Raw genomic sequence first — 14769 nt, 5'->3', positions numbered from 1 at the left:
CATAACGGAGCAGAAGAAAGAAAGTTTGAAGTGAGAAACTTGTGAGGGACTAGCGAAAAGCAGAGGTTACTTTAACTGTAATGAAGAAAACAAAAAAAGCTAATCGCGGACTGAAAGCAAGATGGCCAGAGCTGAAGGAACGAGTCCACAGATGCTTGAACTCTCTGCCGGGAGAGGCTCAGCCGCACGAGTCAAACGCTGTGTGAATCATTCTCGGCTGCATATTTTACTACATGCCCTAATCATGCAGGCGCCCTCGGGATAGGGATTGCAGTACCAGTTTTGGCCACAATCTTACATACACTTCCTTTAAATGAATAGTCAAGGTTTAAGCTCATTTGACAACATTTGTCATGTTGATTTCTACAATAAAAAATAAAAATAAAAAAGGCAAAAATCGAAGTCTTTGCGTCACCATTTTACAATGGAAGTAAACAGGGGAGCTTTTTTTGAGCTTGTACAGTTGTTCTTCTTTTTTGTGTGTGTTTTTTAAGGTTTTAAGCGTTATCGTTTTCAGTTACAGTGAGGCAATTTTCTAGCCTAGAAATCTAGACGCACCCTAGCGGCAGCAAATCTAATCTTCCCGCGAGTGTCGTCTAGCAACTCTCAGTACACTTCTGAGCTGTAATCCCCTAACTCTTGCCGGGCCAATGACATCGTGTATAGAGTCGGTGTGCGGGGCCATAATGACGACGGCCGAGTTGCGTTTGCGTGCTTCTAGTAAACACAGAAACTGGCGAATGGCGGTCTGTCGAATCAGCTTTGACCGCGACTCTGAAAGACTTGAAGTTAAGCTTTTCTCTGAGAACAGCACTGAAGTCATTCTTAAAAAGGGAAGATGTGTTTGGAGTTTTGCCGTCCAGATACGGCGAATGTTTAATCTATCAACAAGCTCTGCTTCACGTTGTTCTGGTTGGTTGTAGCGCTATCCTATTGCGTGCAGAGACTAAACATCTTGATGTGGTTCTGGCTTGTCAGCCTAGCAATTTTCTGGAGGATTCAAGAACAGAAATGTGATGCGTATGATATGAAAACACATGAATGATTCTATTAAAACTAGTTTATCATTTGAGCTGTAATGTTGTTATTGTCATTTTAATGGCTGGTTAGGGTTTTAGGCTTTCCTTTGTCTTGACAATACACTTATGGTGTGGCACTTACAATGGAAGTGAATGGGGCCAATTTTTAGATGATTTAAACAGATAAAGGCCTATTCACACCAAGAACGATAACTATACAGAAAACTATAAATATCTGCAGCTTTATATGTTCAAGCTCATTACAGCAGGATGGATTTCAATTGGCTGTCAATGTTTTAAGCGTTCATCAGCTGGATAAAATCGTGCACTCTTTTCTCTTTGATTTCAATGGTATTGTTTCTCTGTGCCGTTATCGTGTTAACTATAGCCCCGTTTCCACCAAAATTACCCGGAACAATTTGTACCAGGAACTTTTTTTACAGGAACTTTCCCCCCCCCCCAGACCTGCAGCTGTCTGCGTTTCGACCGCGATAAAGTTCCGAGAAGATTAGGCAAATTAGTCCGGTGATGTAGGACTGCGCGCGACTGCTCCTCCAAATCAGTGAAGGACAGTAATCATTTTTAAGTGTACCGATTGAAAGATTTAGTGGACTGTTTACATGAGACGTTATCTAAACCGATCTGGTGTTTACATGTGATGACTTTCAATCGCAATCATTTTGTCACATGCAGTTTGTCTGCCGCATCAAAAATGTCGCCGCTGTTTTCTCCAGCAGCTGAATGTGTTAACTTTAGCCATAGCAACTCTTAACGGCCACCAGGACTAATACAGTATTATTTATAGCTATTTGTTGTAAAGTGTAATAATCATCTCAGAAAAAAAAATCTTCTGTCAGGCGCAGTTAAAGTAAAAACTGCCCGGGGCAATATACGCTGTGTCATTACTCCAACATTATCTTCATAACTTACGAAATAAAAAGTTTACCCCTCAGAAAAATTAGCTTTCTTCTCTTGTCAACATGAGCGCGGCGCGCGCCGTCACGTCATGTAAGGACACACACTTAAAAGTAATCGGTCAGGTCGTTTACATGGTGAAAACAAATTAATAACGAGTATGGAAGAGATTCAAGCTGTGCCGCTTTTGCTGGTTATGTATAGGTTTACTAAAGAGGTAATTAACAACGACAGAAAAGAGCACTAATATGCAGATTCAGCAGCATGCAGCATATTCAGAAAGCTTGTAAAGCTAGATTTAAAATGACAATGTATATTATTATCAGCTATTACGGACATTGAACGCGAGATAGCTGAGACGAACGCGCGCCATCAGACAGAGAGCAAGACTGATATTTACTGAACGCAGAACGAACCTCGCAAAAGACTTTTAAAAATGCCGGTTGAACTAAAATGCTGCGTGAGCTCAACCAATCAGCATGTTCAGCGCCCAAGTCCCGCCCTCGAAAGTTCCTGAACTTTGAAAAAGTACTACCTCGCGAGCAGGGCCGTTTGGAGGGGGAAATATTTACCCGGAACTTCATTTAGACACTGGTTCCTGCGGTCTAAAAACACGAAGTACCACCCAAAGTTCCTAGTTCCTGGGTAAAGTTCCTGTGGTGGAAACGGGGCTTATGCTATTCTTTAATACCGAGAAGGTTTTTTTTATTTAGTTTTTTTTACTATTTCTTTATAGTTATCGTCCTTGGTGTTAACAGGCTTAAAGCTTATAATATAAACAACACTAGCTTCCAATCTAGTATTATTGGAGTTGTAAAGTTGTTCTTTTTACTTTTTTAGGGTTTTAGCAATGAGGTGAACTGGATATAACTTGACATAGCTTTCATATATTGTGTTTAGTTGTTTCCTAAGTGGTTTCACAATTAAATCATTTTTTAAAATCTCTTTTAGAAGATAAGTAAGGACTTGTTGAAAAAAGGGTGCAGTATCCAGCATTATGCAACGAATGCTGTGAATTGAATCTTGAATGGTCCCTTAATGAGCTACATGTTTAGGTTTGGGGGGGGGGGACCCACATTTTGGGTTAACCTTTTTTTTATTGTACTAAATAAAATTTCACTTGTATTTCACTTTGCATAGTAGTTTTGCAGTTCATTTTTTAAATGTCATGGCATAACACCTTTTTTCTTCCTTTAGCGTGCACCCCAGGGACCTTCAAATCCAAACAAGGCGAGGGTTCTTGTATGCCGTGCCCTTCCAACAGCCGGGCCAGCTCTAGGGCATCCAGCATGTGCCCTTGTCAAAACGGCTACTACCGGGCTGACAGCGACCCCCCTGACACAGCCTGCACTAGTAAGTGATGACCATCAGTGGTGCTTGTTAAATTAAGATAGTTCTCACATTGTGCTAATTGTATGTTGAAAAGGTCTGCTCTATGCATTCGCCCCCTTTGATGTGGCGCCTAATGACACGGAAAAGCGCGTTGATAAAAAGGTCACGATCGCTAATGTAAGTCCGTCGGTTCTCAGCATCTAACGCATAAAGAGTGCGATTATAACTAGTTAGCTTCAGCACTGTTGAGTCTTGACACATGGGTTTAATTGGAAAATCACATGAATTCACACATTGATGCAATGTGCTGCAAAAGCCCCCAGCTGGAGAGGAGGTTGCAGTGGAGGTCTTTCGAAACATTTTCAGAAAGCCTGAATGTTGTTTATAATTTATGTATATATAAAAAAAAAATTAAAAAAAAATGGATTGTGCTGGAGGTATGCAAAATAAGAGGGAATTCTTTCCTTTTCAATAATTGAAGCTTCCAGTTCCTTAGGCAGTTGTGTTTTGAAAATCCAGCTTCTGGATTTAATTAGTTTACATCATGAGTCACTGAGCAAGATTCATTGGTTATAGATTTGACCCTGACAAGTTTACTACGGAGTGTATCGTAAATTCCAGTTGTACATTTTTTAGAACAAATATGCAATAATAATTAGAAAATGTAATCAATGACTCCATGAATTTAAGCATCCTGATTTTTTAAATTAGTGCTGAATTTCTGTGTAACGATCTACAAAAATGAAGGTCTTTTTTATTCCTGACTAAACATACTGTAGGATATGTGCAGAAAATATTTCCCTCCAGGACATTGTATTTAATTATACATATTCCACAATTATAACACTTTACGGTTGTCTTGCTAGGTGTTCCCTCGGCTCCTTTAAACGTGATCTCCAGTGTAAACGAGACGTCTGTGTCACTGGAGTGGTCCGAGCCACGGGATTTAGGCGGGCGAAGGGATGTGGTGTATAATGTGGTGTGTAAAAAGTGCCTGCACGATGGCGGGTCCTGTGCGCGGTGTGACGATAACGTGGAGGTGTCGCCACGGCGACTGGGTCTGGCCGAGAGGCAGGCGGCGGTGAGGAATCTACAGGCACACACCCATTACAGCTTTGAGATCCAGGCTGTGAATGGGGTGTCCCCCAAGAATCCAGCCTCCCCGCAATATGCCACTGTCAATATCACCACCAATCAAGCAGGTGAGAGATTAATTTTTCAATTGACAAATAAACCAGTAAACCACAGAAGACTGTGCTTTTACTCCCAGAAACAGGTGAAATCACAGTAAAGCACAGCCTCAAGAGGATTATAGAGTTTATTAAAGTGGGGCACAAGTGTCAATGACAAATAACATCTACAAATAAGAAAAGGAGAAATAAAAGCAAAATTAAAAAATGCTCTTTTTGTAATCATGTTGGTTTGGAAAAATGATGTGTTTCAAATTTTTCAAGAAACATTTCAATTTAGTGACTAAAATGTGATGAAAGTAACATTTCAAACATTTTTTCCCTATACATTTAATATTTTTACATTTTTAGAAATATCATAAATTATTAATCTATGAATATCATCATATTTTTGGGGAGCCGCACGTCTGAACTAAGATTGCCTTTTTCTGATTTTTTAAGAGAATTATTAACACAGTCATGAGGGTCTGCAGGGGTCCTCTCTATGAGATATAATTTCCTGTTTATGTTTTTTTTATGAATCTTTTTTTGCTCGCACCACGTCTGTTATGCTTTTTTTCCGCCGCAGAATAAAAATAAAAATATGTGATATAAATTCACAAGTGCAAGATATAAACTCCTAAGCATTGGAATTACAAGTTTAAATCTTGCAATTCTGACTTCTTTTCTCAAAATGTTGAGATATAAACCCGGAATTGACAGTCAGCCAGTCAAAATTAATATTTTACAATTCTAACTTTATTTTTCACATTTGTTAGATAAAAAGTCGCAATTATCTTTTAAATTGTTTTACTTTGTGGCGGAAACAAGTAATTATTTAAGAAATAATTATTAAAGACTGTTAAACTACTTCACAACTAGTACTTATCATCTTTCTTTTTTTAATGAGGCTTTTTTTCTTTTTTCTTCATTAACATATCAGGATAGTTTTATCATCCTGACCTTTTTATACAACCCCCCCCCCCCCCACACACACACACACACCCACACACACACCAACACCTTTTTTTTTTGGGTTTCAAAATTTCAAGATTTCATCACAGAAGAGGTGTCGACCACTGACCCACAAGCAATATGATCAAAGGTCATATCAAAGAATGTTCGATAAATATTTAATGTAATTTTAAATATTTTTACCCCTAAAATGTGATGAGAATTAAAAATATATATATTCTGTTTATTATGCATAAGAATCAAAATATTAAAAATATTTATTATAAATTTGCAGAATTGTGTTCATTTAGCCAATCAGGCTAAAACACAGTAGAGGTCGATATGCGTCTGCTATGCAAAAGTGTTTTCTCTTCAGTTTTTAGTAAAATTTCACTATTTGCATGTCCCATTTTATTTCCCTGCTGTCCGTGCACTCAGAACAGACTAGCAACCCATTTTTGGGTCACGAGCCACCAGTTAAAAGTCACTGCCTTAAACAATCTGATGTTTTTCTAATAAAGTTATTCAACTTTTTTCTCTCTCCATCTCTTAACACTTCCAGCTCCATCCGCGGTCCCCACTGTCCACTTAATGCGGGCCACAGCTGGCACTCTCAGCCTCTCCTGGCTGCCCCCAGAGCGGCCCAATGGCGTGATCCTGGATTATGAGATCAAGTACCAGGAGAGGGTGAGGAACTGCTGTGCATCTAAATCACCCCTGACTGAAGAACTCTTGAACCTGAGCCAGATGACATTACACCAGGCACCCAGCATGGGTTTAACTGGCGTGAGCTCAAAGTAACCCTGGCTCGACTTAAAGTGGAGTACAATGGAACAACAGATGGCCACTGGTCAAAACCCAATGGCTAATGCTAAAAAGAGTGGAGCTTAATTCGTCTATAGGATTTACTTGCTGCCGCGTGTTTGGATCACAGTTTTAGCCCTGGAATGTCTTTTCAAACACTTTTGATCCGCTAATTGCAGTGAAAACCGTTAGCTAAACATTCACTTTAAGCATTGAATGACTAGTCTAGTTATAGACGTTCAGTGTGTGTGTTTTTCTTTTTCTCAGGGAGAGTCGTTCTCGCACACGGTCACCGCCCAGCACACCTCGGCCAAAGTGGAGGGTTTAAAGGCTGGCACGGTGTACGTCGTGCAGGTACGTGCTCGGACGGTTGCTGGGTACGGACGTTATAGCAGCCCGGTGGACTTCAATACAAGTCTGTATGGTAAGGACAGAGACGTTTTATTTCATTTGCATATCAATTGCAATGATGGTGAGGGTGCTTTCACACTAGCACTTTGGGTGCGCACCCGGGTTCGATTGACGTCAGAGTTCGGTTCGTTTGGATGATGTGAACGCGGTCTTCCAAACTCGGGCGCTCCCACGAACCACACCCAAATACGCTTAAGTTTGCAAACGAACCCCGGTATAAATATAATATGAACACAGTCCAGCAGGGGGAGGGGCGAGCAATTGAACTCAGGTTCGGTCCAGTCAATCGAACCAAGTGTGAAAGCACCCTGAGTAGCCAAGTGCATTTTTATAGGACAAGCCATTTAAACCTACCCATAGAAATGGCTTATCATAAATCCGAAAATCCGAATTGTTTTTCCTATAAAGATGCATTTTGGTCAATCGGATCACAAGTGGAAAATGCTTAATACAGGTGTAAACAGGGTCAAAAATGCTTTGACTTTCAAGCCCTTCCAGAGGTAGTCAAAAACGCATTTGACCGGATTGCTTTAATAGCGTAAACGCTCATGTGGTAAAATGCGTTCGAACAGCCACAAAAGCACCTACTCTCCACCTACTGACCTAATGCGTAAACATTATGGGAAGCGCACTAGCTAGATGGGATTTAAACTTTGTTGGTTTGGGTGAAGACAAAAAGCACACCAAGCACAATGTTCTCTCACCATTCCTGATTTCTAACACACTTACAGCGTTCAGCGTGATCTTGTGGATGTCAGAGCAGAAACGAACACTAATACTCTGTCTTTTTTTTCGGTTGCCTCCAGATGCATTCATTATGTAAATTGCGTGATCTTATTTTACCCATTAGATCAAAATATCTTAAAAATCTTGTAGTATACATTTACCCACCCATAGACCCTCCCCATGAAGAAATCAGGACAGAAGTGGTTAAAAGTGGACAAAAAAGACCAGGAATTAACGTGCATGTGTCTCCCTGGTCTACTTGTGATCCGATCAACCAAAATGCATCTTAATACCACACTGTAAAAAAGTCTGTAAAAATAGGACACAATGTACTGTATAAATATGAAGGAATTTTCCGTACTTTTACAGGTGTTTTACCTGTATTTTGAAATTCACATTGCATTAGTTTGTATTTTAAGGGTTAACGGACATTTCCATGAAATTACTGGATAATGTACTGGCAGAAAATTTCCAGTACATTTTCCGTTTTCATTTTTTACAGTGCAGGTGTAAACAGGGCCTCAGTGGCCAAGTGCATTTTTATAGGACAAACCCTGTCAACCTACCCAGAGGAGAAGATTATCACAAATGAGATCTCTGTCATATCCGAATAGTTTCTCCTAGACAGCACTGAGCTTAAATCTCCTGCTTCTCATATATTTCTCCTGAGAAAAAGACCCCAGCAATGTTGCATACGTCAAAGTCAAATATTTCAGTATGAAACATTTCCCACTGAATTCCTCCAAGACTAAATGATCTGAGCTTTGTCATCCATATTCATTTTATAGTTCAGTACTCTTACCGTACGTCAGCATTAATGTCTGTTTTTATTGTTCCTGATGGATCTCATATGAAGCCTATTTTACCATTATTTGGTCTTCTAAGTGACTTTGAATTCATCTGACAGATGACCCAGAGCGGTCAGTACAGGACCTGTTGCCGCTCATTGTGGGCTCTGCCTCGGCTGGATTTGTGGTCATTCTTGCCATGGTGGTCATTGCTGTCGTTTGCCTTAGGTAAGTTGTATCAATGAACACCCATACTGTACATGACTTGGGGATAGGTCTGTCATCATTAACTCATCTTCATGTTGTTCCAAACCTGTGTGAATTTCTATATATGGTATTGCATGCACTGATGAATTATGCACATTAAAGTGCAGCCACATTTACTGTTGTTTGGATTTTTTTTTTTGTATGCAAAATCCAGCCACAGACCCTTTTCCAAACTGTGATGTTTTGCTTCCACATAGATTTTTAAATTATCATTTAAAAAAAAAAGTACATTTACAACACTATACTTTGTGTTATCAATTAAAGCTACACTAGTCCAAGATTAACATGACAATCCCCCTCTTCACATTCGACACGGTGCCATTGAGTGTTAAAATGCAAAAGGCGAAGCTTGAATTTATGGGTATGTCCCTCTTTGGCTAATGTACTGTCAAGATGGAGGGCCAACATGGCGACCAGCATTCGAACCCCTCACCCGTATGTATTTTCAATGGCATATTATAAACTTATGAGAATACTTTATTACTTGAAAGAATTAAATATACATTAATGAGCATATATGTTTTTGAAAGAACTAAGTGTTTTTAGCTAAGAATAAACTAAAAAAGTTACACAGTGTAGCTTTAAAACTAGTTAACCTTCCTGCGTTTCTATTACAACCGCTGAGGGATTGAAGGGAAATTTCATAAAATTTCAAAAGTCTATCTCTCATCTGACCAACATAATCAATCTCTCATTACTTTTCCTCTTTTGTAAAGTCAGAGAAGCACAATTGTGATTTTTTTTTTCTTTTTTTTCGGAGTGTTAGACTTAGTGCAAACAGCCTGGCTTGGCAAAAAGTTTTGATGTATATCAACCCGAGTTGGAATCCGCCTTTTGTCGAACTGGCTCTACTCCCCATCACATATCAGTTTGGAAATGCATTTATTTGTAATAAAAATTAAGAACATATTTGAAAAGTGGAAATGCGTGTTTTTAATAATAAAGTGTTTATCTGTTGGGGTAGGGAGGGCTTTATTGTCCCAATAAGGCAGCACCCATTTAATAATTTTAATAAATATAATAATTTGCACTATGGGCCCTATTTTAACGATCTAAGCACATGGTCTGAAGCTCATGCTGCTGGTGCACTTAGCAAAAGTGGTTCAAATCCACTTTTGCTAATTTAACAATGGAAAAAAATGGTTGGCGTGCCAAGCACATGGTCCAAACGGGTCATACTTCGTCTCTTAATAAATAATGGTTGTGTGTTTTTGGGAATAAAGTGCAATAAACCAATCAGAGTCTCACCTCTCTTTCCCTTTATAAGCCAGTTGCACCATGGTGGATTCGCTATTTTCATGGCAGAATTTTCAGGTGAAAAGACTGAGCACTTCTCTAGAGAGGGATATTTTTATTACTAATATTTGAAAAAAGGTTTGTGTGCTGCTGCGCATCCCTGTGTGTGTAATAAGCAGAGTGTATGTGCGTTGTTCACCCACCTATAGGCGCATATTACTAACACACCCTTTAAATAACATAAAAAAACAGCACTATTGACTTTAGATTGACTTTAGCTGGTTAATGGCGCAGTCGTTTTCAGTTGCCGCAAATTAGCAACGTGTCAACAACGTGCCTGAACACACCTCGTTTTCAGACCAGCATGCGAACAGATGGACGCAAGTGCTTTTGCTATTTAAACTACGTGGTACTTTAATGTAAAAATTCTTACTGCATCAGGCTGAAAATACCAAAAAACACTTGCGTCGCACAGGGTATTGCATTGCGCCCGGTGTATGAAAAGCTCTTATATGTTATTATTGCACACCGTTTAATGTACAACAACACTGAGGTGCAAATAGTATCTGCCACTATTTATAAGTATAAATAGCATCTAACTACTAGTACTACTCACACATATTGTAAATAAAATACAGCTTTTTTTACATTGTGTAAATGGAATCTATTGGAGCAAATGCGAAAGGCAAATTATATTTGCTGTCATCTCCCATTGACCACTATAGATGATGTTTATTCGAATATGACAACTTACGCTTCTGAGAAGCCCTGAAATGTGCCAAGAGTCCATTCCAGTAGGAATCCACACATTTGGGAATTTCACATGAGTGCGAAAGATTTCCAAATGAAACCTATAAGTTGCTTCGTTGCGTTGACCAACAGAAAGCTGCTTGTTTTGAAAGCGACTTCTAAACTGTGCTTCATACATCGCTACGCTATTGACAAGAGACAACAGACCTTTTCCGCTTGTGAAATCTTCCCGCAGTTTTGCTAATGCGACCGCCCCTTTAGAACAGGAACTTGTGGTAAGACAGTAAGAAAGTAAACAGGGTCCTTTTAAATTTCATGTTGACTTAGCAAAGGGCTATTTTTATTGTTTATCATGTCAATGCCTCAGTACTTGGTGTCAAACAAACTCAATAGGCACTGCAAAACAGACTTCAAAGTGCGTCTGACGTCGGATATTTATGAGGCTCTCACAAGATGCTCATTTGAGGCCACTTCGCCCAGATCCGAGCGAAGACTGGGACGTTGCCAATCACTCCAGAGACGGCAGACTGCCACTGTGTCTATTTGACACATTCTTCTTGACTGTGACCGCCTTGTTGTGCCAAAGCGTCTCCTCCTCTCCGCTTCAAGCTCTTTCTTCTCTCTCATTCATGCCCTCTGCGCTAGTATCCTAATGTTTTCTTTGTGTGTGTGTGCGCTGAAGCGTCATTCTTTTCCTTCTGACATTTAAATTGGAGATGAGATGCTAATTAGCAGCAGGCGTCATTGTTAGCACAGGTCAAGAGACAAAAGGAATCCCACAGATGGTGAATTCCAATAGGCCCCTTTGCTCCCGTTTTCTTTTTAAACGCGCTACTTATGCAGAGTTAGTGAAACAAAGAGATCTTAATGAGAAGGCTGAGATTTAAATACACTGTTCACTGTCTTCAGACACTTGATACAGGCATGAACCGAGCACAGATTAGCATGTATGTCCTGGGCCTGGTTATTGTTTCGCGCTTAAGGATTCAACCTATGATTTGCTGTTAATTGACTTACTGTTTTTAGAGTATAGCCTACAGTTTGTCTCCTCTGAACCGTGTAATGGAGGAGTTCTGGTTAGAGGCGATGACAAGACAGCCTTGACGGTTGATCTTTCGTGCTGCTTGTTGTGGTGACCCGGCCTTTGAATCCTGCATGTTCCATATTGCAATTAGGCGCAAATGACGAGAAATGACGAGCAATGGCTCAAAAGGCGTAGATCGGGCATTTAGGGAGTGAATCCTTCTCATAAGTTTAGATTGATAAAAACTAGCTTTTTTTGTTCAATTTGAGGGACATAATTTATGATTGAAGCATATGAAATACCTAAAGCACTCAAATGTTCTCTTTCACAATATGCCCCAGTTACATTTTTTTTGTGCCTTCATGTAGTGTGTAAATCCAGTCTTAAGCCAGACTCTCAGTGTGTGTATAATCTGGTTACAGACGGCAGCGTACTGGATCTGAGCTGGAGTATACTGAAAAACTGCAGCAGTACGGTGAGTGGAACTGCACCATGCTTCCCATATATTTCTATACATATTTACTGATGTGGCAAGAGAAAGCTTTTGAAGATGGTGCAGATATAACGTATTTAAAAAAGATATTAAATTAAATTATAATTTCACAGCCATGAGCTGGTGGATAGCTCTAGTATCAAGCTAAATTTTGAGTTTCACACTGTAAAAATGTGCACAATTTTGGTACCACTTTACAATAAGGTCTCATTTGTTAACATTAGTTAACTAACAATGAGCAATATATTTGTTACAGTGTTTATTATAAATTATGTTTATTATACAGTGTTTATTATACAAATCTAGCTTTTTATTGTTTGTTTATGTTAGTTCACAGTGCAATAACTAATTTTAACAAATACAACATTTAATTTGAATAATTTATTAGTAAATGTTGAAATTAACAAGTTAAGATGAATAAATGCTGTAGAAGTATTGTTAGTTCTTCATATAAACTAAAGTAGTTAACTAATGAACCGTTATTGTAAAGTGTTACCACATTTTAATGGGTAAATAATGTAAAAATACTTAAAATCTGTCAATTGATTTAAATATAAATATATAAAATGAAAAATATATTACAATAGGCAAAATTGTTTTGTTTTTGTTTTTACTGTAAAAATGTGTTTTTGGAAGTAGAAAGTATGAATTGCCATATAATTTAGTGTGAAAAATATAGATGTATTCATCGTGACATGTATTTTTACAGTAAACATTTGTCAATTTTTGTTATAATAAAAAAGTTACCTTATTTATGAATTTTTATTTTATTGTTTTATGTCATGTCCCTATGTAACACATTGAGTTTGAATAATATTTTAATAAAACATTTTATTTAGTTTTTTTTATTGGTACATTGGGATGTTTTGTGTTTTATGTAAAAAAAAAAAACTGATTGTTTACAGTGTACCTATAAAAAAAAAATAATATTAAAAAAAACACTACTTCTTTTCTTTTTAGTATCACCGGGTGTAAAAGTTTACATCGACCCTTTTACATATGAAGACCCGAACGAGGCAGTTCACGAGTTTGCCCGAGAGATTGACATCTCATGTGTGAAGATAGAGGAAGTCATTGGAGCAGGTAAACCATATATATATATATATATATATATATATATATATATATATATATATATATATATATATATATATATATATTCTGATTCTGACTTTTCTGATTAATGGCTATTATGAAGAATATGTGTTTCCCAGCATGCCTTAGATCAGTGGTTTTAAACAGTTTTTTGCTTCAGGACTTTATAATATTTCTGAAAGAATACTGCTGCTCATCAAGGCTGCATTTATCTCATTCAAAATAAAGTAAAAATAGTAATATGGTAAATTGTTACCATTTAAAATAACTTTTTTCTATTTTAATTGGCTACATTTTACAATGTAATTTGCATGAAAATACTGTATAGTTTAATTGGACTTTTCCAGCCTTTTCCCCTCCCTTTTAATGAGCCTGTTTGGGGGCATAACTATGATTAGTTGCATTTAATAAATGACATTCAGTGTTTTTCTATGTCCATAGCCTCTGTTTGAAAACAGCAGTTGGAAACGACTGCCTTGGAAAAAATATTTAAAGTTTTAAAATATTAATTTATAACAATAGCTATTAAGTACATAGCTTAAAGAGGTAGTTCATCCAAAAATCCTCAAGTTGTTCCAAAAATGTTCTTTCTTTCTTCTGCTGAACACAGAAGCTATTTTAAAGGATGTGTGGACCAAACAGTTGTTGGTAGCCATTTACATAATATTTTTGTTCTATACTAAATGAAAGTCAATAGCTACTGTCAGCTCCTCTGTGTTCAGCAGCAGAAAGAAAACTCTGTCAAGTTTGGAACAACTTGAGGGTGAGTAAATGATGAGAACTACCCCATTAAAAAAAAATACAATTCATGAAAAATAACATAGAGTTATTCTATAACTAACCAAATGCATGCCGCTTGCTGCCTTTACCTATGTGTTTGTTTTTTTGTTATGTTGTTCTTATATTTGTTTATCCCTGTGCTTGTGCTTGGCCAATCTCATGTTTTACAATCTGAATCACTTTCCTCCACCTCATTTCAAACCTTCACATCCAGAGTCCAGGCCCAAAACCCCCACAACCCTTAAATTCCTCTCTCCTCCCTCTCCACAGCCTGTCCCTAAACTCCTCTCTCACCCTCTCTCTCCATCCGTCCCCTGCCTATTCAAACTCTAAACTGTTGCCATCCGCTCTTTTCTCTCTCTCTCTCTCCCTCTCACTCAATTTCCTTGGTCTTTCAGCGGTACATCATTTCTTCCCTCGAATGATTTTTTTTATCCTGAGCTCAAACCAATAATCCTCCCTCTCCCTCACGCCCCCACCCCACCCCACCCCACCCCCTCTCCCCCTCTCTCCTCTTCCTCTCCGTTCCATTCATTCAGGAGAGTTTGGGGAGGTGTGTCGAGGCCGACTCAAGCAGCCCGGCAGAAAGGAAGCAACCGTGGCCATCAAGACGCTGAAGGCAGGCTACACAGAGCGCCAGAGACGGGACTTCCTCAGCGAGGCCAGTATCATGGGCCAGTTTGACCATCCCAACGTCATCCACTTGGAAGGAGTTCTGACTAGGAGTTGTCCGGTGCTTATCGTCACAGAGTTCATGGAGAACGGAGCGCTCGACTCCTTCCTCAGAGTAAGATTGAGATCATATTTGATGCAAAAGCATTTTACTGCATTCGCCTTATTTACTTTACATTAAAAGACATTCTTGTTCTTATAGTGTTAGATTCCTCAGCATCAGGAACTGAGCATTATCTAGGTTAACGTGTTTCTAACCCTGTTAAATTTGCCCACTGGTACATTTCACACTCTTTTTTTCATGCTTCCATTATGTTTTATAATGCATAACACA

General features: G+C 38.5%; 1 protein-coding gene across 1 annotated transcript in view; it reads left to right on the top strand.

Moving 5' to 3' along the window:
- Nucleotides 1-14769, top strand: part of ephb3a (eph receptor B3a) — a 49601-nt gene that overhangs the window by 17913 nt on the left and 16919 nt on the right. The window contains exons 5-12 of the mRNA XM_067454268.1: nucleotides 3132-3287; nucleotides 4133-4468; nucleotides 5952-6076; nucleotides 6461-6617; nucleotides 8238-8346; nucleotides 11818-11870; nucleotides 12849-12971; nucleotides 14303-14550. Coding sequence (XP_067310369.1) covers nucleotides 3132-3287; nucleotides 4133-4468; nucleotides 5952-6076; nucleotides 6461-6617; nucleotides 8238-8346; nucleotides 11818-11870; nucleotides 12849-12971; nucleotides 14303-14550 — 1307 coding nt within the window. The remainder of the gene's footprint in view (nucleotides 1-3131; nucleotides 3288-4132; nucleotides 4469-5951; nucleotides 6077-6460; nucleotides 6618-8237; nucleotides 8347-11817; nucleotides 11871-12848; nucleotides 12972-14302; nucleotides 14551-14769) is intronic.

Source organism: Pseudorasbora parva, chromosome 9 (genome assembly GCF_024679245.1).
Source record: "Pseudorasbora parva isolate DD20220531a chromosome 9, ASM2467924v1, whole genome shotgun sequence".
NCBI lineage: Eukaryota > Metazoa > Chordata > Actinopteri > Cypriniformes > Gobionidae > Pseudorasbora > Pseudorasbora parva.
Note: the sequence above shows the minus strand (reverse complement) of the source record. Positions and strands in the feature narration are given on the sequence as shown.